The sequence below is a fragment of the Panulirus ornatus genome, chromosome 57, assembly GCF_036320965.1.
Source record: "Panulirus ornatus isolate Po-2019 chromosome 57, ASM3632096v1, whole genome shotgun sequence".
Lineage (NCBI taxonomy): Eukaryota > Metazoa > Arthropoda > Malacostraca > Decapoda > Palinuridae > Panulirus > Panulirus ornatus.
The window spans coordinates 23,153,250-23,180,189 of record NC_092280.1 but is presented as its reverse complement, the minus strand read 5'-3'; the positions used below and the strand labels follow the sequence as shown (position 1 = coordinate 23,180,189).

Here is a 26,940-nt window from a genome sequence, read left to right as displayed (position 1 = left end):
GTAATCAGCAAAACTTTGTGGGCACGTACACACATCATTACTATGTTGACTCCACATTTTCTCCGACGTACAAAAGTTTTCACACACACAAAAAAATACCCTAAATAAAGTTTTTTTTTTTTCCACACCTCGTTAGTTTAGCAATGAATGAAACGTCCTCCAATTTAAACTCCACCCACTTCATTACTGTTGCCCTAACATACAGCTAGCTTAACCCTCCTTAATAAATCATCAGTAAAAACCAGTTCATTTATTTCTTATGCTAACACCCTCAACGGCGGCCATATTTATCGCCCAAGTTTAAGTATACAGTTTCCTTTACCACCGTGTTAGCAACGGACGGGAGGAAGAAGGCCACAGGATGGGAACCACTAGATCAACTCTTTAATTCCTTTCATGGTTTGTTATCAAAATGGACGAAATCTTATCACTTTCGTCATCAATCAGCTAAGTCGGTTCAGATGTAGTGACCCTCTACAGTACGTTCCTGGGGGTGAGTAAGTGAAAAGAAGTCCACAAGGATGCAAATGAACGAGCTGACTTCATTAGACCATAAATGGCATAGCGTCTATGGACTTCCTCGCTGCTGAAGTCAAATCACATTCGCAACACGAAGTTCACACATTAACCTCTTTGTCTCGAGGGCGTCGTCCGGGGATCGTACGCTAGATACTCTCTCCAGTCAGGTCACCTGTGTCGTGCTGCCGCCGAGGTCAGGTTGTCAGGTCACGTGTGTGGGGAGGGGTCTGGGGGTGGGGGGTCAAGCGCCCCGCCTCGCCACCCACCTTCTCTCCCTCAATCACCTGCCTCAGTCCAGAACGACGATACGAGACATCTGAACTACACCACCACACTCTCACCACCTCAAGCCAAACGTATCTGACCATCGCAACTTTCCCGACGGTCGGAGGTTCCGCTTCCTGAAGGACGTATGTTGAGGATCCTCGTCGTCGACAGTCTCGGGTCAACACTGGTCCGTGGTCGCGGTCACGGGTGGGGCACGACACGTCATCCCACCAGTGGTCGTCGTCTTGGCCCCAAGGGAGGAGAGGGTCGTCGTTCGGGAAAGTGTGGGTGGCGTGGGAGGGAGGCGCGTGCTCGGCTCGCGGTGGGACGCAGACTGACGCACCCCTTTGCTGCCGAGCACCAAAGCCCGGCCCGGCCGCGGGACGCAGCAGAAGGGTGGGAGGGGCGGATAAGGGAGGGGAGGTCAGGATGGATCGTGGTACTTAGGCTTTACTTACATGGTGATGACCCTCACTCCCTCTGCCCTTCTCATGCTCTCATGAATATCGGTCCCTCATGCCAGGACCCCGCTCACTAGACCTCATACTTTCATGAGTGTCGGCCACTACTGTCAGGACCTGCATAGCAGTCCTCCTCATAAACGTCTCCCTCATGCCAGGGATCCATCCACTGAGCACCTCCTCATACACTCATGAATGTCGATCTCTCGCGACAGGATCCGCCGCCAGCCAGATTCTCCTCATACACTCGTAAGACAAGTGCCGTCGCCTCACCCAGGAGGACCTGTGAGGGCAGCAAGGCTGCACCCCAAAATAAACTAACGGACATTCCGAGATGACACGCGGCACGCACCAGCACCAGCACGTGCGAACACTTGCGCAGACGCACGTGCGCACACGTACATACACTACGGAACATTGCGGAGAAAACGGAAACGATGCATCAGTGGTCGGACAAGTGGCTCGAGAAATTTGGCCTCGGAAAACGTAAATGCATGAAGAGCGGAAGGGGGTTTAAACAGAGCAGACTGGATGTACCCAACCGAGATAAGAAATAACATGATGGTAGTCTTAGAAAGACTGAGGGAGAAGCCCTTAGAGCTGACATGACATCGATCATGTCACCAGTGGTCACTGTGATGACTGTCTTCAAGTGCAAAGACATTGAGATGTGTGAGGTATAACGCGGGAGAACATGGTCCATGGCGAGGTTAGCTGCTGCAGTGACCATACAACAGTGTTGGGAACTGGACGGCAAAATAAGCTTCCATATACCGTCCCTGGTCTTCGTCTTTCCTCACACAGTCTTGCGTATCACAACTGCTTCTTCTGACGGACTCCAAACAGACTGCAGATACGAGCAGCCATGTATACCATCTCTGCTACTCGTGGCAAGCACAGAAAAGCACTGCAGAGATCACACTCAATCTCCAAGAGACGTCAAGAACTCAAGACCCCCCCCTCCTCGAATAGAAGTGTTAAGAGGTCGCGTGTTCACAGGGAGGGACGGAATTTGATGAAGCGAACAGTAAGATCGTAAGATCTCGTTCTGGTCTGTGTACAAAGGTTCTCAGGAGATGATGACTCCCGCCATCATCATAGGAACCACCAAGTACTACTGGTCCTGGTCAGCTGGGAGCCAAGTATGGGAGACAAGTCTTGACGGGAACTCATAAACAGTAAACAGTGGGAGCGTTAAGGGAGTCTGGCCCGTCTCCCGTCTGTCTTGACTCACGGGCCACATCCCCAGGATCTGGTAACAGCGCGTCTGGCTCCACACAGGAAAAAAAAAGTTATAAAGAAGTACACATATAAGAGTGATGGGATGAATGGAAGAGAATGACTGAGGACATGGCTAATGCAGGCAGCATACATACATTTCAAGAAGTTGCAGGATAGTAAAGTTCAAGTGATGGGGCCCCGTGAGTGCAGAAATCCTCCCTCACCTTCCCCCAGTTGAGCAAACAAGTAATAAAAAATAGGTAATTACACACACACACACAGAGGGAAGCAGAAATCAGCTGGATTTTCTGGATTATCATTTCACAGATACCAAGGCCAGGGGGGAGGGATCCCTTAACCCCTTCCATACCCCTCTGTACAGATCTATCTCCCTAGATATCCTTTCCGAGGTCCTGTGAACACCCCATGTATCACCTCCCTCACCCACCCTAGCGTGGGATGAGTGAGGGACGCACCTGCGGCGGACCCCTGCACAGGATCACGCCAGCTCGACCCACCCGCAGGAAAAACGGCTGCTGCTGCTGCAGAAGCCGTCGACGCTAATTGGGGTAGCAAGAGCTCCCCCTCCCGCTGCTACTGACGGAACCCGTCACGACTCCCCTCACCACCGTGCTCTCAGGGGGGAAGGGAGAGGAGGGAACGGGATGGACTGTGATAGGAAAGATGAAGGGTGGGAAAGCGGAGGGAGTGTGGGAGAGGGGAGGGTGAGTGGGAAAGAGCGGGAGGGTGAGAGAGGGGAGGGAAGGAAGGTGGGAGATGGTAGGGAGAGTGGGAAAGAAAGGGGAGTGTGGGATAGGAGACAAAGAGTAGGGAGCATACAGTGTGTAAAACACTGGTGGGTGTCTCCGGTCGTCCTCAGTGACAGCGTCGCCAGCACCCACTACCCGTGACGGCGTCACCAGCACCCACTACCCGTGACGGCGTCACCAGCACCCACAATCCGTGACGGCGCCCTACGACCTCCCAGCTAAGATTTCTCTAGTCGAGACGACGCCGGAAATTATCAGCAGATGTACAATAATTCTGGGACGTGTAGAAAAAAAAATCTCTCTCCCTCACACGACATTAAAAACATACGAGATATTCTTGGGAGACAAGTCAAGGATGTTCTGACATCTAGATAACAATAATGCAAAGGACCTAACGGCGCTGGCTGTATGCACAGTGCGACCCGCTGCACCAACTCACTAATCCATCGAGTCAAAAGTAAATATCCCGAGGCGAGGTGAAAGTTAATCAAGAACCTCTGCTAATCTCATTTAAACGCCCCCTCTGGTTATCGCAGGAAAAACCAGTGGCGCCCGAGACAGCTGTCTGCGAGGGACCCCAGCCTAAATGTCCATATTAAGTTAGGTATCTTCCTCAACTCGACGCCAGCACGCCACAGCTGCGTCGCAGCTCGACGCCAGCACATCACAGTTCCCCCTCCATCTCCACTCGCCGCCAGCACATCACAGCTCCTTCTCCACTTGACGCCACAGCTCCCCCTCCGTATCTACTTGACGCCACAGCTCCCCTCCGTCTTCATTCGACGCCACAGCTCCCCTCCGTCTCCACCCGACGCCACAGATCGCCCTCCGTCTCCACCCGACGCCACAGCTCCCCCTCCGTCTCCACTCGACGCTAGCACACCACAGCTGCCTCGCCTCCACTCATCCTTACTCTCCCTACACCCTCCCTCCCTGACCAGGAATTATAAGTTCTTTAGCACGTCGTACATCGTGTCTAGCCCACCAGGAGGGCACTGCTCGGGGGAGGGAAGGGGGTGACAGAGGGAGCTAGGTGGCGGAGGAGGAACGGAGGAGGGAGTCGGTGGCAGAGGAGGAACAAGGAAGGTGGTGGGAGGGTGACTGCAGAAGTACTGCTGGTTACAGAAGTCATGTCTCTCTTTGTCTTGATGTCTGGCTGTTGTGGCCCTTAGCCTGAACACAGACTCTCTCTCTCTCTCTCTCTCTCTCTCTCTCTCTCTCTCTCTCTCTCTCTCTCTCTCTCTCTCCCCTGCGTCCCTGAACCGGCCTATCCCTCGGGTCGACGACTCACCTCGTACCACACGAATACACCAGCCCCGCTCACCCCGGTCCAGCCCGCCCCGTTCCGCTCCACCACTCGACCCCGCCCGCTTACCATCGCCAACCCCGCCCTGCCATACCACCCACTCACCACCGCCCCGCACCCCACCGCGGGGGGAAGTAGCAACATGCCTCCACCCTCTAACAATAACACACTTTTTTGCTGCTCCGCCTCAGGGTTGACCTGACGATCACTTACACTTAACTATTTCAAGATCTGCCGACGTTTACGTACTCCCAGAGTAAACAAACACAGTTAACACCTACTACATGAGGCTAACCATGAGCAACTACTGACGAAGGAGAGTCTCTAACACCACACAGGAAACATATAATCATGAAATCCGCAGAAGTAAAGCGGGAGGGGAAAAAACAAATGAAAAACAGAACCAGACATGTCAAGGTGAATGACTCAGTGACGATAATTGAGATAATAAGTCGAAAGTGAAGATTATAAAGTTCTGAGAATAAGAGGGTAAATAGGTAGTGTCTGTGTACATGCTTGACCCACCAGCAGGAGGAAGCTGCAGGAGGGAGGTCATGTCCAGGCCGCCGGAGACAATCAGGCCAAGCGAACGGTAACTCCAGGGCTGCGAATCGTCACAGCACCAAGGCACCTGATACAAGTTTGCTCCACTTTGTGAACAAACTTCTGTGTACACTGAATACTGAACACCATTGTCCTTTCGATTTCTTCAACGATCCAGACCCACATAAGGTTCGACTTGGATCATTCAACACCAACCTGTTCAGGCGACAACTTTCAGCTAACAATAAAAAAAAATTGAGGAGGGAGATTACAGTGACGAGTCCAAATGAGAACCTTAAAGGCGTATGGCAACCCTGACCCTGCAACATGCAGTTGTTGTTGAGGAGGGGGGAAGGAATACGTTGTATAACACTATACATCCACATTTCAGGTCTACTTAAGTTCTTTTCGTCGAGTTGAAGTCATTAACTAAGATATATATGGATCCAAGGCCGTCCTTATGGCCTAACCAGGTCACTGAACCTCGTCGTGTCCTACTTTGTCCCGGGATCATCTTGTTGAGGCAAAATTATTGTACATTTTGCATTCACCTCAGCCATCTTCACCGTCATGTTAAGACTGAATTATGTGAGGTATGGCCTCTCCGTCTTGTTACAAAGGATTCAGTTGACAACGACCCATATATAAGTACGACTTACGAGCAATGGCAAGATACTTTACTGCGTCTCATTACAGTTCTACGTAAAAATTCAGGGACTCGTTAGTCCTGGATGCAATCCCTCCCGTCCCTCGAGGTTAGCCAATGGGATTCAAAACACTTTCATCTAAGGCTAACGGAGAGCTTCGGTGTCCCAGACGATCCGCGTCAACGCGCCCACATACGAATCCCATGGGCCACATACACAGCGGGCGTGCACGTCGTCTTAGAGTTATCCTCAACTCCTGAAGAAGGTGTTAAAGATGTTCCCGGTCGGTGGGTGTGGCTTGACGTTGACGGCTTTCATGATTCTTGCACATGATGGACCTCTGAACTTAAAACCAACCAACCAATGAACCGGGTCTTCAGCTAATGACAAATGGAATGTCTGATGCGGAGGAAGTTGACCAATTGGAGCATCAGACTCCACAAGGTTTTACAACTCGGGTTCCGAAACTGACGTCGATGGTATCTCGTCCCCCAGGAGAAAGTTATACCTTACATTAATCCCATACGAACTGGACAAACAGACACTTCCTGAAGGAGTTCATAAACGAGTATGACACAAACACTTGCACCTAAAGTCTATACAGCTGGGGCGATTGACCGCTCAGCCTCGTGAGACTGGGTAAGACCCATGGGACACAAGGCATGGATACTAATGATATTAGAATTAGGAAACAGAAGGATGAATACAGTGATAATAAGTCAGAGCGCTGAGGGACAGAGGGAAGAAATGAGACAGAGCGCCGAGGGGAAAAGAATGAGAGGAGAAACGTGACACCATCGGAGGATGAAGCTAAATAGAGGACAAAGAAAGAATGCAGGAGGGAGAGTCTCCCGTTTCCCTCCTGAGGACTCACGATGGACGGCTGCCACTACTGCTCAGGAAGGGGACATAAGTAAAGCCTTTAACAAGGTGCGGACGGGAGGCCTCCTCTAAAGTGTTATCACCTGGACATTCCACAAGTCGCTTAGAAATTACCTAGAGAGCCTCCTGAACCAGATCAGCCGACTGTACCATCACGGACACCTCCGTCAACTTCTGGTCTCCACAGACACTCAACTTCTGGTCTCCACAGACACAGACACACACACAAAAGCGTTCATGACAGGTTTTTACGTGCAAGATAAATGGTGCCGCTTAAGAGCCTACCCTGCGTTCTTCGGCAGGGAGGTGGCGGAGGAGGACGAAGAGGAATGCTGGGACTCTGGCTCTCAGGAATTATCTACCGTAGAAGGGAAGTTGTCATGAGAAACCTGCGGTGCCGTCTTACCCCCTTCGGCCAACTCAGAGGTAGACTGTGTTCTGGGTCCACACTGTCGCAAGGACTAACCTGAAGACCTTCAGTAGGCGACACTGGCCTGAGTGTGAGGGGATGAGGAGTCTCGTCTATAAGGTGACTTGTGGCACCAATATTCATATACCTTTTCCTGCCTCCTCCTCCATCGTATTCATGATGATGACTGATGGTGATCATCATCATCATCATCATCATCATCATCATCGTCATCATCATCATGGTGATGCCTCAGACATCAAGAAGAGATGATGGAGGAGGTGGTCCTCACCCTTCAAAGGTCACACGACAAAGGAACTGTAGCAGGAGCGAGGATGATAAGCTGGACAACTGGGAACCTTTATGACAGAGCAACGCAACGTGCGACGACACTCTCTGCACGAACATGACCAGGAGCAGCTTCAACCAACATCTCTACAGCCGCAGATCACGACGAAGTGGGAAAACATGAGCAGGTCTTTCATTTCCTTCTTCGTTTACATATAACATAAACATTACTGAGACGTTGCCAGATATAAAACTGCAGTTACCATGGATTAAACCTGATTGCTATATCATTAAATCACAATACTGGACGACCAAGCACTGTGCCCACGAGCTTAATCCTCACTTCCCTGGATAAGCAAGAGTGGATGAAACGGAAAAACACTTCGTGTGATGAAAATCAAATCATCTCTTGGCATGACCGACTGCCTGACTCCGTATATCAGGTCTGATAAAGAACGGAACGAGAGACGGCACACACGATGGGAGTCTACGTCCTCCAGGCAAACATTAGAAACAACATGGCCAGACTTCTACACCTCCAGCTACATGGCCAGACCTCCACACCTTACGCATCATGGCCAGACCTCCACACCTTACGCATCATGGCCAGACCTCCATACCTTACGCATCATGGCAAGACCTCCATACCTTACGCATCATGGCCAGACCTCTACACTTCAAGCCAGACCCCATTACGCTGTTGGAGTTTCACTATGTCAGATCCAATCTACGCCTGACGTCATTAGATTCTAGCCGTAACGTTACGTCAGATCATATCTACGTTGTGGCGATTCAAGGAATCGTCCTCGCCACCACACCCCCACAGCTCGATCTGGCGCTGAGCTGAGCTGCTCTTCCTCTGATCAGCCAGGCTGTTTGAGGCTTAGAATCGTAGACCTACGTACCCATTGCAGCCTGGCTAATATCCGCTGGTTAACAGGTGATGTCACCGGACGGGGGTGGTGACGAGAGCATCCCGGGACGTCTCCGGACGGGGCTGATGAGCCTCAGTGATGTTTTGGAAATCGTCTAATTTTAGATGGGCGAGACACGCCTCAAGTGAGGGGTGGTGCGGGGCGGCGTCCTAAGGTTCAGGTCGGGGGGGCCCCACGTGCTGCAGTGTGTATGCTAATGATCCTAACGCTGACGAAGGCAAGCACGAGGAGTAGCTTTTAGATGACAGATGCATGGCAAACCTGCGACCTGTGGTAGATATATACATTACAGTTATCTCCGCTGACGACGGGCGGGTGTCCGTCTGCCACGCCTCCGTGATGACACGACGGGAGACACAAGCAGCAAGGCCCTACAGCATCACAGGCGACACAGACGTCGACGTAGTAGCATGAGGCAGAAGGTAAAGGCGACAGACTCTGGGGTTCCTGTACCCTTGGTGAGGGCGTAGGCATGCTAAGCGGCTCTTGAGGGCATCATCGGAGGAGAGTGTCCATGTGAGGGCCACACTCCCCTCACTGCTGGTGTCGAGGTGGAGGAATGATGGACCACCGGATGCTGGCCTGCGAGAGAGCCCGGGTCCCTCACTGTAGTACAGGGAGTGTGTATGTGTACGCGGCCAGGTGAGGAAGACGTGGTGGTGGAGGGAAGAGCTGAAGTGTGTGTGTGTGTGTGTGTGTGTGTGTGTGTGAGGAGATGGTCGGGTGCGTACAGGGCAGTGGAAGCGACGGTACAGGCAATAGAGGAGAGCGGATGGGAGGGAGTGGGGAAAGAGGGGGATCATGGATGGGGGAGAGGCGGAGGGTGATTGATGGATGCACGGAGGGGAGTGTGGCAGGAGGAGAGGCGCCAAGCACGAGACACACGAGGAACTCCCGCTCTGGGAGGAGAGGACAACAGCTGCACAAACCAAGACATCATTAGATATAGGAAGAGAGAAAACAAGGGAAAACTAAGATAGTGACAATTTACTGTTGAGAATAAGACATGCACAAGATGGTTCGATATACCAAATGGCAATAAAGTCGTCTATATAAATACTAAAACTTTGTTCATAACGTAAAAATCATTAACATAAAAAGAGCTGATGCGTTAGGGATCAAACCCAACCACCACGTAACTGTCTTTGTTGTATCATCGTATTTTTGTTTTGTTACGGTTGTCGAGAAGACAGAGGCATCGCCCGAGGTGAACCGGAGACCACAGGAGTTCGAGAGGAGCCACCGACGGAGTGCCTGCATCTCCCAGACCCAGCTCCACCACCACCACAACCCTGCTCTTTCTTCATGAATGCAAAACTCCATGAACATCCAAACTCCACGTGCAGAGAGAGAGAGAGAGAGAGAGAGAGAGAGAGAGAGAGAGAGAGAGAGAGAGAGAGAGAGAGAGAGAGAGAGAGAGAGAGAAGAGAGAAAGATCCACAGAGTCCCACTCCACAACGGAGGCATCAAATCAGTTCCATTAACCTTAACAAGAGACGAACATCACTTATCGTTAAGATTTCTCGTCGTCCCGGGTGGTAAAACCCACCCGCGTTACAGCCTCCAACCATGTAGTACACAACCCAGGCCAATATGGGTCTAGGGCAGGAGAATCCTCCTCCTCTCATGTACCAGGTTACTGACCGACATTATGGAGGCACGGGAGGACGAACGGAAAATGCTGGAAGACCTACAACTCACAAGCTCAAAAGACGGATCTGAAACTTCCAATCATAACCCAAACTTTGGTATAACTTTCTTCTCAGGGCAGTGAGCTTGGATCTACGTTGTTTATCATACTTAAATTTGACATATAAACTGAAACCTCATCAACGGGAGGCAGCGAGATATTGCAATACGACTTCAGTCATGTCCGCCGGTAGGCCACAAATGTTCAACGGAGACAAATTTTTAACAACTTAGTAAATACGTGCGTTAAGACTAACAAGACTAAAGTTGCCCACATAAACTACATCACGGAACAGGAGGGTAATAGTGTCAAGGAGTAATTATTGTGCCAGGTGTTGTTATACACAACCATCTCGTCTTTAAACATGATGGTAGGCTGGATTCTGCCAACTCTCAAAACGAGAACCACAAAACCAATCGTGACATTTTTCTTTTTCAGAACACTTGTACCCTCCAGGGTAGAATTCTGTTGCGTGCCAACATTACCTTTCTCAAGTAAGCTAGTAACACTGCAGATAAGCAGAGATCATTCACACTCCTCAGTGTGTTAGAGAACAAAATTAATGATGTCGCTCAAACTATGAACAGGGAAAATAGTCAAGAATACAAATACGAAACACACCGGAGGGACCTGGACCCCTGTAGCCTATATACGAGAATAGTTCTCCGTTGGAACGACAGAAATGTACGATATGTGCGATAGCAAGTGATAAGCGGAAGAGGACCTCGGACCAACATAGCGTCCTACATGTCTATGCTACTGAGGCGGCGCCTTCTTTGACGTGGAGGGTAGAAACATCTCACGTACAACAGGAGAAATGCATGTAAACAACTGTTGAGAGGTCGACATGTATATGTTAGACACGCTGTGGGTCATCTAGTGGTTACATACGTTTGAAGGTCTTCGCCTCTACCAGCTTAAAAGATCAAGGTGCACATATTTATCTACGTCCATTCATATATATATATATATATATATATATATATATATATATATATATATATATATATATATATATATATATATATATGACATCATATGAGGATAAAAACATAATTTTTTGTACCACCAAAGGTACCACTGGGACTGTAACATACAACAAGATGAATAATAATAACTCACTAAATCCATCTAGAAACAGAGACAGGAGGAAGGGATGAGCTCTGTGTTATGTGAGGAATGGTAAGCATGAGGAAGTCATGTGATGGATGTGATGCTCAGACAATGTGATGAGTCTTTCATCTGCCTCTGTCTACCTGGGACTCTTATTATGTTTCTTTCATCAAACGCCGCCCTACGTCTGAGGGTGACAGTTTTGAGAAGGGAAACATGACTGAGATGACAGCTGTAAGATATGACAAATGGCCACACACATGAGAGCCATCTGACGATAATTTACATCATGTAATTATGGGTTTACGTGCGACCGTGACTCGACATGACCATATTAGCATTATAAACGGCACTACAAGACTCCGGTGTGTAGAGTGTGTTGACGACCCTCGCACTCTAAAATAGAGCGTAAAAAGTAACGCAGTGGTGACCACATCAACGACACACAACACTCTTGGGAAATGTTCTTGTGGGACTGTGGGGGTCACGTCACCCACAGCCACGGTCGTGTACTGACACATGGTCATGGGAGCACACAACAAGCTGCGACACACGAGGCCGTGATCCTTTACCCACAGGAGACGATGTGTGGACAACAGGAGGACCAACTCCGCCTCCTGGCAACACTCACACACAGAGCCCTGGCTCCACTGGGGTCAGCCAGAAGGAAGGTAGTAACCCCACAAGAATTTCAGGTGAGCAATAGCTAAAAACACCAGGAACTTAATGATACGAGGGTGGTGGTGGTGAGTGGTTGGGTGGAGGTCGGAGAAGCTGGAGTGAGGGAGGGAGGAAAGGAGAGGGTGAATCACAGAGGGAGAGAGAGAGAGAGAGAGAGGGAAGGGGGGGACGCTATTCTGGTCCGACTGCGACACCAAGAACCATGACCTCATCCACTGACGACCCCCTAATGACCGGGGGGCATCGATCCGCCTTATAGGAAATGCGTCTTCATCCCACCTCCCTCCTCTCGTGGTGTCCAGGAACCATGCCCTGCTGATGCTGCCTGACGAGGTCTTAGCAACTCATGTGGCAAACAAGACGAGCGACAGTGGAAGAAAGTAACAGGTCTCCTGCGCTCCCCACACTGGCATGGCACTCAACCCATCGCAATTACGAACCTCAATTATTTTTCACATTAAATCCGTAGTAAAAAAATAAAAAGTCCATTCGGAATTGTTCAGTGAAACACCTGACCATCAGGCGAGCATCCACCAGATCCCTGGCGAGTTCGGCGTTACGTAAGGACGCCACACTGACCATGATGGGTCTCCTCGTGCGGGGCCGATCAGCTGTGCCATCCCACGTGACAGGCTTCAACATCCTCCTCGAGATGACTTCGAGTCATGCGTGATGATAGTCCGGCACAGCGAGAGTGGCCCTTGAGGTGCCTGACGTTACCCAGGGGCCAGGCCCGACGGAGGGTCGTCTCTCGTGCACGTTCCTCTCTCACCAGCCTCCACCTGACGACCTCCTCCCCACCACCCTCCTCCGTGTGGCTCCACCTGACGACCTCCTTCGCGTGCCTCCACCTGACGACCTCCTCCCAACTGCCCTCCTCCGCGTGGCTCCACCTGACGACCTCCCCCCCACCACGGCCACACTCGAAGCCTCCCAGGGGGCGGGAAGTCCACCGAACGACGGATATGGTAAACAATCGATGTAAACTGCTGAAATGCCACGTCAACTGCTACATCCTGTCTTTCCTCCCTCACGCTACTCACCATCTAACATCATGTCTACTACCTAGTGATGCTCATAGCCATCCTGGACGACCTAGGTCCACGCACATCATCCCGGCGAGGTGTGGACGTGTTACTGGAGCCAGTGTGACGGGAGGTGTGGACGCGCTACAAGAACGAGTGTGACGGCAGACATGGACGTGTTGCGCTGTGACGGAGGGGTGGCGGCAGGTGTGTGTGTGTGTGAGGAGACGGGGGTCATCAAAGCTCACCATCTTGGTCTCATCACTTCCCATGTTCACCCACCTCCCTAACGCTCCATTCCTGCATCGTTATCCTTATCTGGGATCGTTCATCACTCTCAAGCTATTCATTCTCATCTGCCAAGTAGCATCTCAACCTAAAGTTTCGCCACATGCATATAAAACCTTAAGTCCTCGCACACACAAACACACACACACACACGTTCATAAACCTCTCTCTCTCTCTCTCTCTCTCTCTCTCTCTCTCTCTCTCTCTCTCTCTCTCCCATGTAGCAATTTCAGCGTCAAGTCGGAAATGAGTTTTCATTACGGGGTGTTTGTTGACACAGTGGGAAGTGGCGGAGCAAGGAGGGAAGGAAGGTGAGGCAACTCAGCCAGGCCCGGCTGACACCAACCTGCCCAGCTTATATACCACGTCCCCTCCCCAGGGAGGATGGAGCCCACAGAGCGGAAGGTGAGGTCCAGAGAGAGAGAGGTGGTGCCTCGAGAGGTTTCTTTTTTCTTTCAAAACTGATACGTCAAATTTCTCGATCATTAACACCTGAAATTCTATGCAAGGGACCACGGAATACTGAGGCTACAGAGGGGCTGGCAGGTGACGATTCTGACCAGTGAACCACTTTGAGGCAGAACTGAGCCAATAATGGAGTACCAGACTGTTTGATGGATGTGTCGGGTGATGTCAGGCATCAGGGAGGGGCAGCTGCTGCGGTGTGTCTACCAGGCAACGGCGCCTACCGCCACCTGTGCCTACCCTTCAACTGACCCAATGGGAGGCGCAGGGCGGCTCACGCTACCGGCGGAGGGTGGGGCAGGTGTGAGGGGGAGAGGTGGTGGTGCTTGGCAATCCCTTTATTAGTGATGGTGAGACCGGTAGCGAGTTTGCGCTCTTACATACGAAGCCGCGAGTCGATATAATGTCTAGCAACATCTTAAAGTACCCCGCTTTGTGATAATCTTAAAAGTCACGTTTTACAGCTCGACAAATCAAAACTCCCGAGAATATATTGCATAGAGTCCGAGAATGTATTGCATAGAGTAGCAAGGAACGATTCATGTTTCCCAGGTTACGATGGCCCACCGGGGACACCTGGCAACTGAGCTCCGACACATGTTAGCGACCCCGCCAGGAAAGTGGCAGCTCCGGGTAAACATCTCTCGGAGACGTGTCAAAGAAAACGAGGTTGACTCACGACCATTATGGATCTTTAGTAAGGATGACGAAGGGTTCTTGTATTCTTGTCTTGTTTTGTACATACAAGCAAAGAAACGACACACATACATACATACATACACTCGGACCTGTGTGGTGTAGCGGTCAGCGCTACTGACTCTCACGCATGCACGGGCCGTCTAGGACCTAACCAGCATAGGTTCAAATCATGGTCGCGTGAGTCGGTCCACAGTCCATCCACCTATTCATCCTCCCCTAGTGACTGTCTATAAAAAGGGTACTTGGTATAGGATTGTGTGTGTGTGTGTATAATGGAGTGAAGAAATAGGACATATAAACAACACCAGTGACAAAGTCTCTCTCCCATGACACAGATACAGCAACCACGTACACACGCACACATGCAGACAGGATTTCTGAAAAAAGCAAACGAAATTATATCTACAGAATTTTCTCCAACAGTATGTTTATAAGACAGAAATCTAGTTTCAAAATATCTACTGCTCAGACATACATAGAAAACGCATTCCAGGGAGAGTATGGGAAAAGGAGGGTAGAGCGTACAGTGGGTACAATACATTGACCCAGAGGAGCGACGGGTTGGCCCCCCCCGAGTGGAGCCTGGGGACCCAAAGGGGGCCCCCTTTCGTCAGGGTGGTAGGGAGGTGTAGCATACAAAAAAAAAAAAAAAAAATACATTATACACAATTACAGGACAATATGTCACGCTGACAGCAAACATAGGCAACAATATTTGTGTAATATAAAACAAGTTCAACATATGTGCAGACAAAATCACACACACATACAGAAAGGCAGACACACAAACATACTATAGGGACATAGATGAACAAGATCACACAGGGAAATACAACACAGACAGAAAGAGAGATGGAGGCCCAATCCACATACACACATACAACCTTAATAACCATCACTAGGGCATCTACAACCACTGTATCTCACAACTCCCACAACCAAACACCCACACTGACACACTCAATACAGACTTTGTTTAACGCCACATCTCATCGCATGTATACCTGTATATTCAACTCCACAAGCCAGCAGCAGATGTACGTGTGTGTATACCCCCAACCAACGCCTTAAGACACTCCACGCCCATATGCCACCTCGTTATTCACACTCAGGACAGCCGTAGTGGCTGCTGGGGGAGGGTGTATAAGCAATCATCATCGCCATGCTATATCCGGGCGGGCGGGAGTAAACACGGGCGAGGGAGGATAGAGAGGCTGGGGCGTCTGATGTACCGGCGTACCACTGGTCCTCCGGCCATGGTGACGGCGGCAGCTTACGTCTATACACACACTCACACACACACACACACACACACACACATCCACACGAGATTTTCTGCACTGAGGCAAGGATCTATCTATCCATCTATCTATATCAATCTATCTATCTATCTATATATATATATATATATATATATATATATATATATATATATATATATATATATATATATATATATATATATACGTACCTAATCGACAATAAAACAAGAGAGGGGGATAGACCACTCCTCTCCTGCCTGGCAACACTGTGTGTTGAAGGTGTTACCAACAGAAGCAACTTCTCTGCCCTACACCACACACCCGCCCGCCTCATACCTCACACCCGAGACAGTGATGCCCTTTCACCCTCACACACCCCACACCCTCCCGTTCTCCTCATACCTCACACCCGAGACAGTGATGCCCCTTCACCCTCACACACACACCCCACACCCGCCCGCCTCATACCTCACACCCGAGACAGTGATGCGCCTTCGCCCTCACACACACCACACCCTCCCGTTCTCCTCATACCTCACACCCGAGACAGTGATGCCCCTTCACCCTCACACACCCCACACCCGCCCGCCTCATACCTCACACCCGAGACAGTGATGCCCCTTCGCCCTCACACACACCACACCCTCCCGTTCTCCTCATACCTCACACCCGAGACAGTGATGCCCCTTCACCCTCACACACCCTCTCCCGTTCTCCTCATACCTCACACCCGCCTCATCAACCCCCCCATCTCACCACCATAAAGGAACTCCTGTTGGAGTATCTCCCGGTGAAAGCGGAGGCCCCCCCCCCCTCAACTATCTCCAACACTCGACCCAGAGCCATTAAAACGCCATCTATGGGCCAGGCCATTTATTAGCGCCAAGAGGACGAGGCACCGCACGAGACGCGCGAAGGAAAAGTGCTCGAAGAAAAAGAAAAAGAAAATGGAGGTGCTACCTCGCTAGAGCGGGAAACGGCGAATGAAAGAAAAAAAAAATATATCCTAGTGTCAGTCGAGCACCATTTTACCCTACCAATCACCACACTACCGTACCAATCACTACAGAGTCGTGCTAATCACCACACTACCGTACCAATCACTACAGAGTCGTGCTAATCGCCACACTACCGTACCAATCACTACAGAGTCGTGCTAATCGCCACACTACCGTACCAATCACTACAGAGTCGTGCTAATCACCACACTGCCTTACCAATCACTACAGAGTCGTGCTAATCACCACACTACCGTACCAATCACTACAGAGTCGTGCTAATCACCACACTGCCTTACCAATCACTACACAACTGTACCAATCACCACACTGCCTTACCAATCACCACACAATTGTACCAATCACCACACTGCCTTACTAATCACCACACAATTGTACCAATCACCACACCGCCTTACCAATCACTACACAACTGTACCAATCACCACACTGCCTTACCAATCACTACACGGTCGTACCAATCACAATACTTTACCAAATCCCTATACAGTGATACCAATCACCACACTGTCAGACCAATCACTATTCAGACGTACTAATCACCACACTGGCTTACAATCCATAGCAACGGATCACCGTATAATCCCCAGGAGGGGGGAAAAAAAGCCACATGAAAACAAAGTGTTCAGGGAAGTGTCAGGTTGAAGCGCTTCTCAGTTTGTTTACATGGGTGAGTGCGTGGTGGTGGGTGGCGGGAGGGCTAGGGGTGGGTGGCAGGTGGGCGGACGAAGGGGTGTGGGTGGAGGGAGGGACAGGGGTGGGTGGCAGGTGGGCGGACGAAGGCGTGTGGGTGGAGGGAGGGACAGGAGTGGGTGGCAGGTGGGCGGACGAAGGGGTGTGGGCGGCGGGAGGGATAGGGGTGGGTGGCAGGTGGGCGGACGAAGGGGTGTGGGCGGCCGGAGGGACAGGAGTGGGTGGCAGGTGGGCGGACGATGGGGTGTGGGCGGCCGGAGGGCGAAGGGGTGGGTGGCAAGTGGGCGGAATGTAAGGTGTAGGTGGCAGCTGAGCGAACGATGGGGTGTGGGAGGCGGGTAGGTGGACGAGGGATCGTGGGCGGCAAGAAATGAGCGACAGGTGGGCGGGGGGGGTTGCGTGGGTGGCCGTGACCCACAGGCCGTCACCCTACACCATAATGGACGAGGCTCCGACCCTCAGCATAACTAAGGCCACATCAAGGCCGCCACCAGGTGCCTCCTTATGGCTGGCCTTGTGCTCTCAAGGGTCTAGCCCAAGACACTCATGTGATGCTGCACGATATTCATGTGATACCTCCTGCTTCTCATGTGATGCTGCACGATATTCATGTGATACCTCCTGCTTCTCATGTGATGCTGCACGATATTCATGTGATACCTCCTGCTTCTCATGTGATGCTGCACGATATTCATGTGATACCTCCTGCTTCTCATGTGATGCTGCACGATATTCATGTGATACCTCCTGCTTCTCATGTGATGCTGCACGATATTCATGTGATACCTCCTGCTTCTCATGTGATGCTGCACGATATTCATGTGATACCTCCTGCTTCTCATGTGATGCTGCACGATATTCATGTGATACCTCCTGCTCCTCATGCGATGCTGCACGATATTCATGTGATACTTCCTGCTCCCCATGTGATGCTGCACGATATACATGTGATACCTCCTGCTCCTCGTGTGATGCTGCACGATATTCATGTGATACTTCCTGCTCCTCATGTGATGCTGCGCGATATTCATGTGATGCTGCATGATATTCATGTGATGCTCCATGATATTCATGTGAAATACCTCCTGCTCCTCATGTGATGCGACCTAGTCCATGTATGATACGACCTGATCCTTATGTGATGCGATCCGGTCCTCATGTGATGCGTCCTGATCCTCATCTTCGGCGGTCTGGTCCTCATGTGATGCGTCCTGATCCTCATGTGATGCGGCCACATATGACCTTACGTGATACTCAAGTCAGCTCACATGGGGGGTGGTCAAACATTTCTTTTCTCTCTCTCATCAAACATAACCATCTCCTCAATGCTTCGTTCATCAAATTCTACGTTGCGTAAGTCAACAGAAGACGTCGGATGTGATGCCTACGAAAGGATGACATTCCCTCGACACTGCAATTTGGACAGAGATTCTCAAACTCACCGTAAGGTGGCACTGCAGCTGGCATGGTCGTGGAGGGACAGGTGTGAGGAAAACGAACGGGCCGGAGGATCATGCGATAACATCATGCGATTACCCACCTGCAGCTGGCCGGCCCTCTGGCCATCAACCTCTTGAGCACAACGGTACGACCCCTAGAGTACGATGGCACGACTCCTGGAGAACGACAGTGCGACCCTTGACCACGATGTACGACCCTTGAGCACGGTGGTACGACCCTTGACCACGATGTACGAGCCTTGAGCACGATGGTACGACCCTTGAGCACGATGTACGAGCCTTGAGTACGGTGGTACGACCCTTGAGCATGACGGTGCGACCCTAGAGTACGATGATACGACCCTAGAGTACGATGATACGACCCTAGAGTACGATGGCAGGACCCGTTAGGACAAAGGTGCGACCCTTGAACGTGACATTACGACCCTTGAGTGCGACAATACGGCCCTTGGGCACAACGTTACAACGCTTAGAGACGTTACGACCTATGGGTAAGGCGACCTAGCCTTTGACCAGACCTTAAGGGATCATGCCGCCGTGCTCAAGGCTCGTTGCGGTGGGTTCAAGGCTCGCACCGCGCGCCGTGCTCACGGGGTAAACCTCACACATATATCTTTCTCTCTGCACCAGCTACGCCAATGCGGGAGAAGTAGATCTCTCCAGACCAAAGTGCAGACTGCTATGTAGTTGCCAATAAGCTCTTAACACCCGCGCACAAGACCACAGTTAAGTAGCCTGATTAGGAGACTAATCAAACAACAAATATACTTTCCTAAATCGACGTCGGCAAACACTTTTCAAAGGCGTGGTTCTAGCGATCTTATAAGACCATAATCATGTAGGGTCGCGACGAAAGCCTTGCGAACATGCCTGAAGCCCCCAGGTAAGCGCTCGTTCGAAGCAGTACCGAACCCCTCTGTTTCTACCAGTCGAAACACACATCTGGTACAGTATCGACCCGAGGTGTCCACCTTGGCTCCGTCTATTCCTGTGGAGACTGGAGACAAAAGAGGACTCAATTAACGCCTCGCCGTAGCAGTGTCCGTCGAGACAAAGTTCGGCACGGCTCGATCGTGCATGGCACAACCCCTCCTAGAGACATCTGTCCACGACTGTGCATAATCGTTGTACGTGTTAAGAATATCATTCATATTTGAATGATCGTGTGTATGACAGTTTTCCCAACGCACAATCATCTTTCATCTCTGTCTTTTCCTAAGTAAACAATCTTGGTTATGAAATATCCGAGATAGCCGGCTTGAAGTGGTTTCGATCTCTTGTGTGGGCGGGCGACAGCGTGAGGTACTACCACACATCAACGAAGCTGAATTCATTCGGCGGAAGCCAACCCTCACTCAATCAAACACTTAACCCTCCTGGGGCAGTGGTGGCCCTGTGCTTGCAGACGCCCGTGAAGAGCTTGCTCTCAACACCCGTGAACTCTCCCACGGTAGAGGCGGCCTTGTGCCTGCTGCCTCGCGTGAAGGGCTGGCCCTCATCACCCCCTGAACTCTCCAAGCAGAAGCGGCCCTGTGCCGCGGGAAGGGCTGGCCCTCATCACCCTGATAACAATGGCACCTACACAGCCTTACGTGAAATACCATGAGAAAGTCAGGGCTAGAAAAATGTAGAGAATAGTAAGTCTAACTACAATACTATTAACGTATCACTGATTATACTGAATTTAGAACTAGCGGCATATCTTAAATCAAGTAAACCCAAACATTAGCTGTGTCTGAGAGCATTTCAGACTCGAAACAAAAGCGTATCGAGCAATACCCCAATGATGAACCACCGTCATATTACTAAGGAGAATCAGAATCCATATCTGTGTTTGAAAGTATTCGCAACTCCAGACCAAAACGGTATTAAGTACTTTATACGAGAAATAAACTATAATCGGTTCTTGTTGGACAACGGCGGACGTGTTTCACAGACATACTCGTACCTATACAGTTTAAAAGGATCAAACTAGGTCAAGGTAGATTCAAAGCTCATAAAACCTTACTTAAGACCACTCGTGTTACACACTTGACTCAGTTTAATGCGCGCGTGGAAACAATAACGGATCATTTCTTCAGCAAGGGTCAGGCGATAATAGAAAAAAAAAAAAAAAAAAAAGGCCTTAAGCAATACAAGAGGCGAGTGAGGTCGTCTGCTGGAGCCACTGTGGTGTGGAGCAGAAGCATGAATGAGGATCTCTTTATCGGGCCGTTGAATGGGGCTATCGTGGCCTCGAGTGGCTTGGTCATGAGATGGCGTTCACGGCGGTGTTTGCTGAGGGTGATACGCATTAGCCGCCTTAATGCACGGGGGCGCCCTTGGTGCCCGGCGTCAGGAGAGAAAACACACACACACAGAGCAACTCTCAGAGTCCTGGCAGCCCCTCCATTACACGACCGAGCTGGTGAGGGAAGACAGACACGAAGGTAAGGCAAAAACGTGCCATGGTAGGAAAGAGGCTTTCCTGGCCTCCTACTAGTAGTCTGAGGATATGTAGAAATACAATTTCTTTAGATCTTGGACCCCAAGATCAGACCAAAGCCTTGCAACATAACCTCTTCCTTGATGAAGACAAGATAAGTCTATACATCAAGATATGTCTAGATTTATATATTCTATAATTCATGCTGTTATAATGACCCTGATTTCAAAAACTAAACCCCATAACGAGATGTTTACCTCTGCTAGTGTTGTGTCAAGTGTTACAGTGGTGTGTACTGTACTACAGCAGTGATATTTAACAATGACGCCAGACGGGTCAAAAACAATGAGGTCAGAGGGATAAAAAAAAACAACTTCACATTCATTTCAACCTAAGCTTGAGATGACAGCCTATCAAGATCTATCAATATACGAGTCGTGGTACTGGCTGTCGGTAGAAAGAGAACTTGAATCGTTGATAATCATGACGCTCAGCGTATGACATCAGTTTCGTCCAAATCCTTTCACATATTCACGTCAACCAGCCGAAGGTGATGAGTGGGGACTCCAAAACTATGACCATGGTAGACGCCTGGACCGTGGAGTCAGTCGTGGAGGGTCCCAGCGGATGACGCACATCCGTCTGGCTTCACATGTGAGTCCCGGATGGGGAGGAAGGGAGAGCGAGGGAGAGGGAGGCTTGAGGTGTATCCAACAAGTCAGGTGACCCACCCAATGCCACGCTCCTCCTACACCACATATCACGCAGCAAACCACGACCCAACTGTGGCCATCTCGTAACTTACGTAATTCATTCATTGTTAGCCAGTTCTTGTCAACAGTTTACTGATGATGAATCTTGTAATTCAATCAATGAGGCCCTGAGGCCTGGCCAGGACCTTCTGTACATTATGTATCCTCTTTCGCTCCACCGTCCACAGGCCGTGGTGTGTGCAGTGAACTCGCCCCTCCTGCAGCAAGCCCATACCATCATAAGTCGTATTAAAGGTACAATAATTAGCTGAGATTAATCTGAGCTCCTTCGGTGTATGTGGACCCGACTCTCACTTATGGAAAAGCTGCTCGAAGACGGGGAAAAAAAGAAGGCAAATAACTCCTGAGCTTCGTTGTTCAGAGTAAGAAGAAGAAGAAAAAAAGGCAACACAGCGGTTAATAATCGTGTGGCTGGTTCCCACACATAAACTATGGGAAGCAGCAGCCAGCAGGGTGCTACGGGTCCAGGGCTTAGTGGCTGGGACACTGGCAGCCACCTTATGAGAAAAGTATTGGAAATAATACCTGTAGAACGGAGAGGGAGCAGCAGCAACATGCCAGTGGACGAGGAATGGATGGGTGAGGAGACGTGACGGCTTAAGATATAATAAGGCGAATGATCTTGATGTAATCAATGTACAATTCCTTGTGGAAACAAGACTTGTTGATCCGATCGTCCGCGCGAAAAAGGGGACACAAAAATTGCTTTTCGTTTCAGCGACTCAACAAATCAAACGCATTAACGTTACAAGTATAGGTGCGCGGCTGCCCAGGCGGGATGTACGTAGTTGCTGTTTGAGATTAAACCTCCCAACAACTCAGGAGGTGCGGGCGGGCCGTATGCTTCAGGTGCGGCCCGCCAGTAGTGAGAGACCTATGCCTAGGGGGTTGGGGCTTGTTATCCCACCCGGCACCCCACGAGAGCCAAGCTCCCTCAGCCCAGGCGGGAAGCGACAATGACATCAGCGGTGGACCAAGATAAAACAGAGCCGAGGCAGGAGTGGTGGTGGTGAGGACTTCTGCAACCAACCACACAAATATGGACACCCTGCACCACCCGACACCCAACACCACCTAACACCCAGCACCACACACCACCTAACATCCACTACCTAACCACCTGACACCTAGCACCACCCACCACCTAACCACATGACACCCTGCTATTACTGCTACATAATACCACATCATGAGAGAATGAATGGTAAAAATACATCTTAATCTTACGAAATTATACACTGGACTCCACTACATAACAATGCCTTGCAGCATCGTACAACTGTTGTGGTCTTGTTATGTAAACTAGATTATCTCTAGATGAATATAATGGTTTTCTACTTGAAGATAAAATGTTATAGTTTGGTGAGGACTGTGAGGGTCGACTGGGATCATATCATTGTTCCGCCCACCTCCTCATCCTCATTCTGTCCTCATGTCACTGTCTAGGGCCTCATGCTTACCTCATTAATCATCCGCTATCTTTATCACTCTTAAGATCACCCCTTTCAGTGTCTATTCTCGCCCCTCACACTGCACACCATACTCATCCACATCCTCCTCACTTCCCTCTACACTCTATAGAACGACCCACGAATTTTACGGGTCCAAGTTCGAGTCCAGGAGAGTGGAGCCTGCTCACAGTCAACCCTGGGTCATCCTCGACTACATCCACCTCCGAGTTATGAAGACACTCTGAGCTCCGCTGGATGAGCCGTGGTCGCAGTGACACCCCCAGTAAGCGACACCAGCAACAACCGTGACAGATGACTGTGTCATGGTGACAGCTGACGTTCCGAGGGTCGGGACGAGGGGATGGAGCGGGTGAGGGTGAGGGATTGTGGTGGTGGTGGCGGCGGCAGAGGACGGTAAGGATAGGTCGTCGACTGCCCGTCGTACCGGACGACGTCTTGTGTCACCTTCTTCATCATTCACCTCACCTCGTCTCGTCTAGATCATTGTTATCTTGTGACGTAACGAGATATCAACAGAAGACAAGAGTCCAAAATGATGCAACTCACCTGCCACAATGAGGCCGAGGGTGCGTCCTTCCTTCTTACACAGCTGGACGGTGCTCACCCCGCGCACCTCCTCTGCAACAACACCAAAACAACACCCGTCAGCAAGGTAAATAAACATTGGTTTCCATGTGGGTGGTGTAGTCAATGTTCTCATCTGTAGGAGACATCAATGTTAAGGGAGGAAATGGGAGTGTTGTGTGGAAGAACAAGGCTGATATATGGAGGCGTGATTTTACTCTCACGTCTTCAATGATATATACACAGATAGAAAGATAGAATATATATATATATATATATATATATATATATATATATATATATATAACCTGAGCCAGGTACCCATGTTATCGACCAACCTCAAAGGATGGATGAAACAGCTGGGTTGACAGTGGACCGGCTGCCACAACCAAGATTCGAGCCTTTACCGCTCGACCTTGGGCGGCCCGTGAAGGCGTCACGGTCAGGAGGAACGCTAACCGATACACCACGGAGGTCCATAAATCTAGGATACCGTCCAGATCCTGCAGAGGATGACCCTTGTCCTAGAGCATCAGGTCTTCTGGGCCATGTTTCTCCGGTGCAGTGCACTGAACCCGAACAGATAACCCCGTCATCCACCATTACATCAACTGTTATCTTGCCTCAATATGTACTGTCCTCCTCCAGTAGCTAAAACCTCTTTACGGACCATCTGGCTGCCTGACTCTCTTCTGTGTAATGTCCTCCAGCATCTAATCTCACTGTAGACCATCTGGTCTGCTATCTCTCTTTCCTGATGTATTCCCATGTACTGTCCTCCAGCAGTTAGCCTACTCAAAGACCAGCAGGTCCTCTGTTATCTGGCCTTAACTCCCACGTACTTCCATATGAATATGCGGGAGAATAAACAGACAATGGAGGGAGGAAGTGGACACGAATGAAGACTCAAGGTAGAAAATGGTAAAGAAGAGAAATATAGATGGACGTAGAAGATGTGAAACATAATTAAGACAACAGTGTGGTACAGACTACAGTGTGGTACAGACTACAGTATGGTAAAGACTACAGTGTGGTACAGACTATAGTGTGGTACAAACTACAGTATGGTACAGACTACAGTGTTGTACAGAATACAGTATGGTACAGACTACAGTGTGGTACAGACTACAAGGCTACCACAGCTCACCTGCGATATAGCTGATCCTCTGGTCACGCACTACAGTGTTGTACTCCAGGGCGCCGTTTTCCTCTGCAATGAAAAAGAAAAGGTAGAAATAAGTACATTTTCCTAAATGGTTGTGGGAGGCAGCGTAGCCCTGCGGTTGACCCCCTCCAGCCGCCAATCCTCTACACTACCTCCCTGCTCACAGGCTAGCTAAATGCTCACCCTAACCATGGGTACATGACGGTAATACAATTCAATTTTTTTTTCTTTTCAATAATATATGCAAATGGTTAAGGTTCATTAACTTTCCCGATCCCTCTAACCCGAACCCCTGACCTCTGACCTGGCCCACGGCCGTCACGCCCACGGGTCGTACCGCGGTGCTCAAAAGGTCGTAAAGTTATAGTAACAAAATCTATACATTTCATAATCTTTATTCAATAAAAACAAGATAAAACAATTTCTGAAAGAAATATGATCCCAATGAGCACATTAATTCACTTGGTAAAAATTCTTGACCAACTGAACAAACTTCAGGTCTCTGAAATACGGTAAAAATTCTTGACCAACTGAACAAACTTCAGGTCTCTGAAATACTGTAAAAATTCTTGACCAACTGAACGAATTTCAGGTCTTTGAAATACGGTAAAAATTCTTGACCAACTGAACAAACTTCAGGTCTCTGAAATACGGTAAAAATTCTTGACCAACTGAATAAACTTCAGGTCGCTGAAATACTACAGCATATTTCACATTAATACCGTGAAATATACCGTATAGGATCCATATACCGTGGTATACCTAGTAATACACTCCTGCAGAACACACCCACCTTTGAGACGGCCTGAGATAACCCGAACAAAAAAAAAAAAGGAAAAGAAAATAAAGAGTACAAGAAATTTGAATTTTCGTCTCATGACACAATCTAAGCCACATGATTTCATTTCAATTCTATCTCTGCTTTTCACTGAAGCCAACTGAAACTAGTAAACACAGGCGACCAGTGACAAACGAAAGATGTTCCCTGTCGATCAATGCAACGTGATATAAACCTTAAGTATATTCATTTCGTGATTTACTCAAGTATTTCCGATTTCTACTCATTTCTCTTTTATCCAGGCACAAGTAAATTTGTATCTAAATAGGGTTACGAAGTACTGCTGCTGCTTCCTTACGTACCTTCATCACAAAATATCACTTAAACTCAACAATTATAATTTTCTCCATGTTCCACAGCAGTACACTGGACAATAGGTAAGTTACACCGACCCAGCACAGAAAACGATCCCTTCTGATGGTTCTTAAGGGATGACTAAATACGTTTTCTTCTTCGGTGTTCCAACGGGATATATATTGACGGTCACGAAAGAGGCAGCGACGAATATAATGCGCTGGGAGGCACACCACAATGCCTGTCTGTACGCGGAAAACCTCTGGGCTCACATTACAATGTAGTCAATAAATGACTATGAAGAGAAGTTTGCAATAGTCGCTGATATTGATGAATATATTTGATAAACAATCGATTGCATATTAGTATCATTTATCTCATACTTAAGTGAAAAGAAATGGGAATAATACACATGGGGAGGATTTCCAATTCCCAGCTCCAGCCTCTCTTAGTTGCCTTGTATGACGCTCTGGATACGTGGAAAGCATTCTTTTTGTCTAGTCCCCTGGGATAATAATAAATAATAATTATGATAATAATGTTGATAATTGTCCCTGGGGATAGGGGAGAAAGAATACTTCCCACGTATTCCCTACGTGTCGTAGAAGGCGACGAAAAGGGGAGGGAGCGGGGGGCTGGAAATCCTCCCCTCTCGTTTTTTTTTTTCAAATTTTCCAAAAGAAGGAACAGAGAACGAGGCCAGGTGAGGATATTCCCTCAGAGGCCCAGTCCTCTGTTCTTAACGCTAACTTGCTAACGCGGGAAA

At 49.4% G+C, this 26,940-nt stretch overlaps 1 protein-coding gene across 3 annotated transcripts in view; it reads right to left on the bottom strand.

Moving 5' to 3' along the window:
• The window catches only part of Grip (Glutamate receptor interacting protein), a 232,745-nt gene that overhangs the window by 88,733 nt on the left and 117,072 nt on the right, over positions 1 to 26,940 (bottom strand). For all 3 annotated transcript variants that reach the window (XM_071694696.1, XM_071694697.1, XM_071694695.1), the window contains 2 exons: positions 25,025 to 25,087; positions 23,860 to 23,931 (listed from right to left, as the gene is read on the bottom strand). In XM_071694696.1, coding sequence (XP_071550797.1) covers positions 23,860 to 23,931; positions 25,025 to 25,087 — 135 coding nt within the window. The remainder of the gene's footprint in view (positions 1 to 23,859; positions 23,932 to 25,024; positions 25,088 to 26,940) is intronic.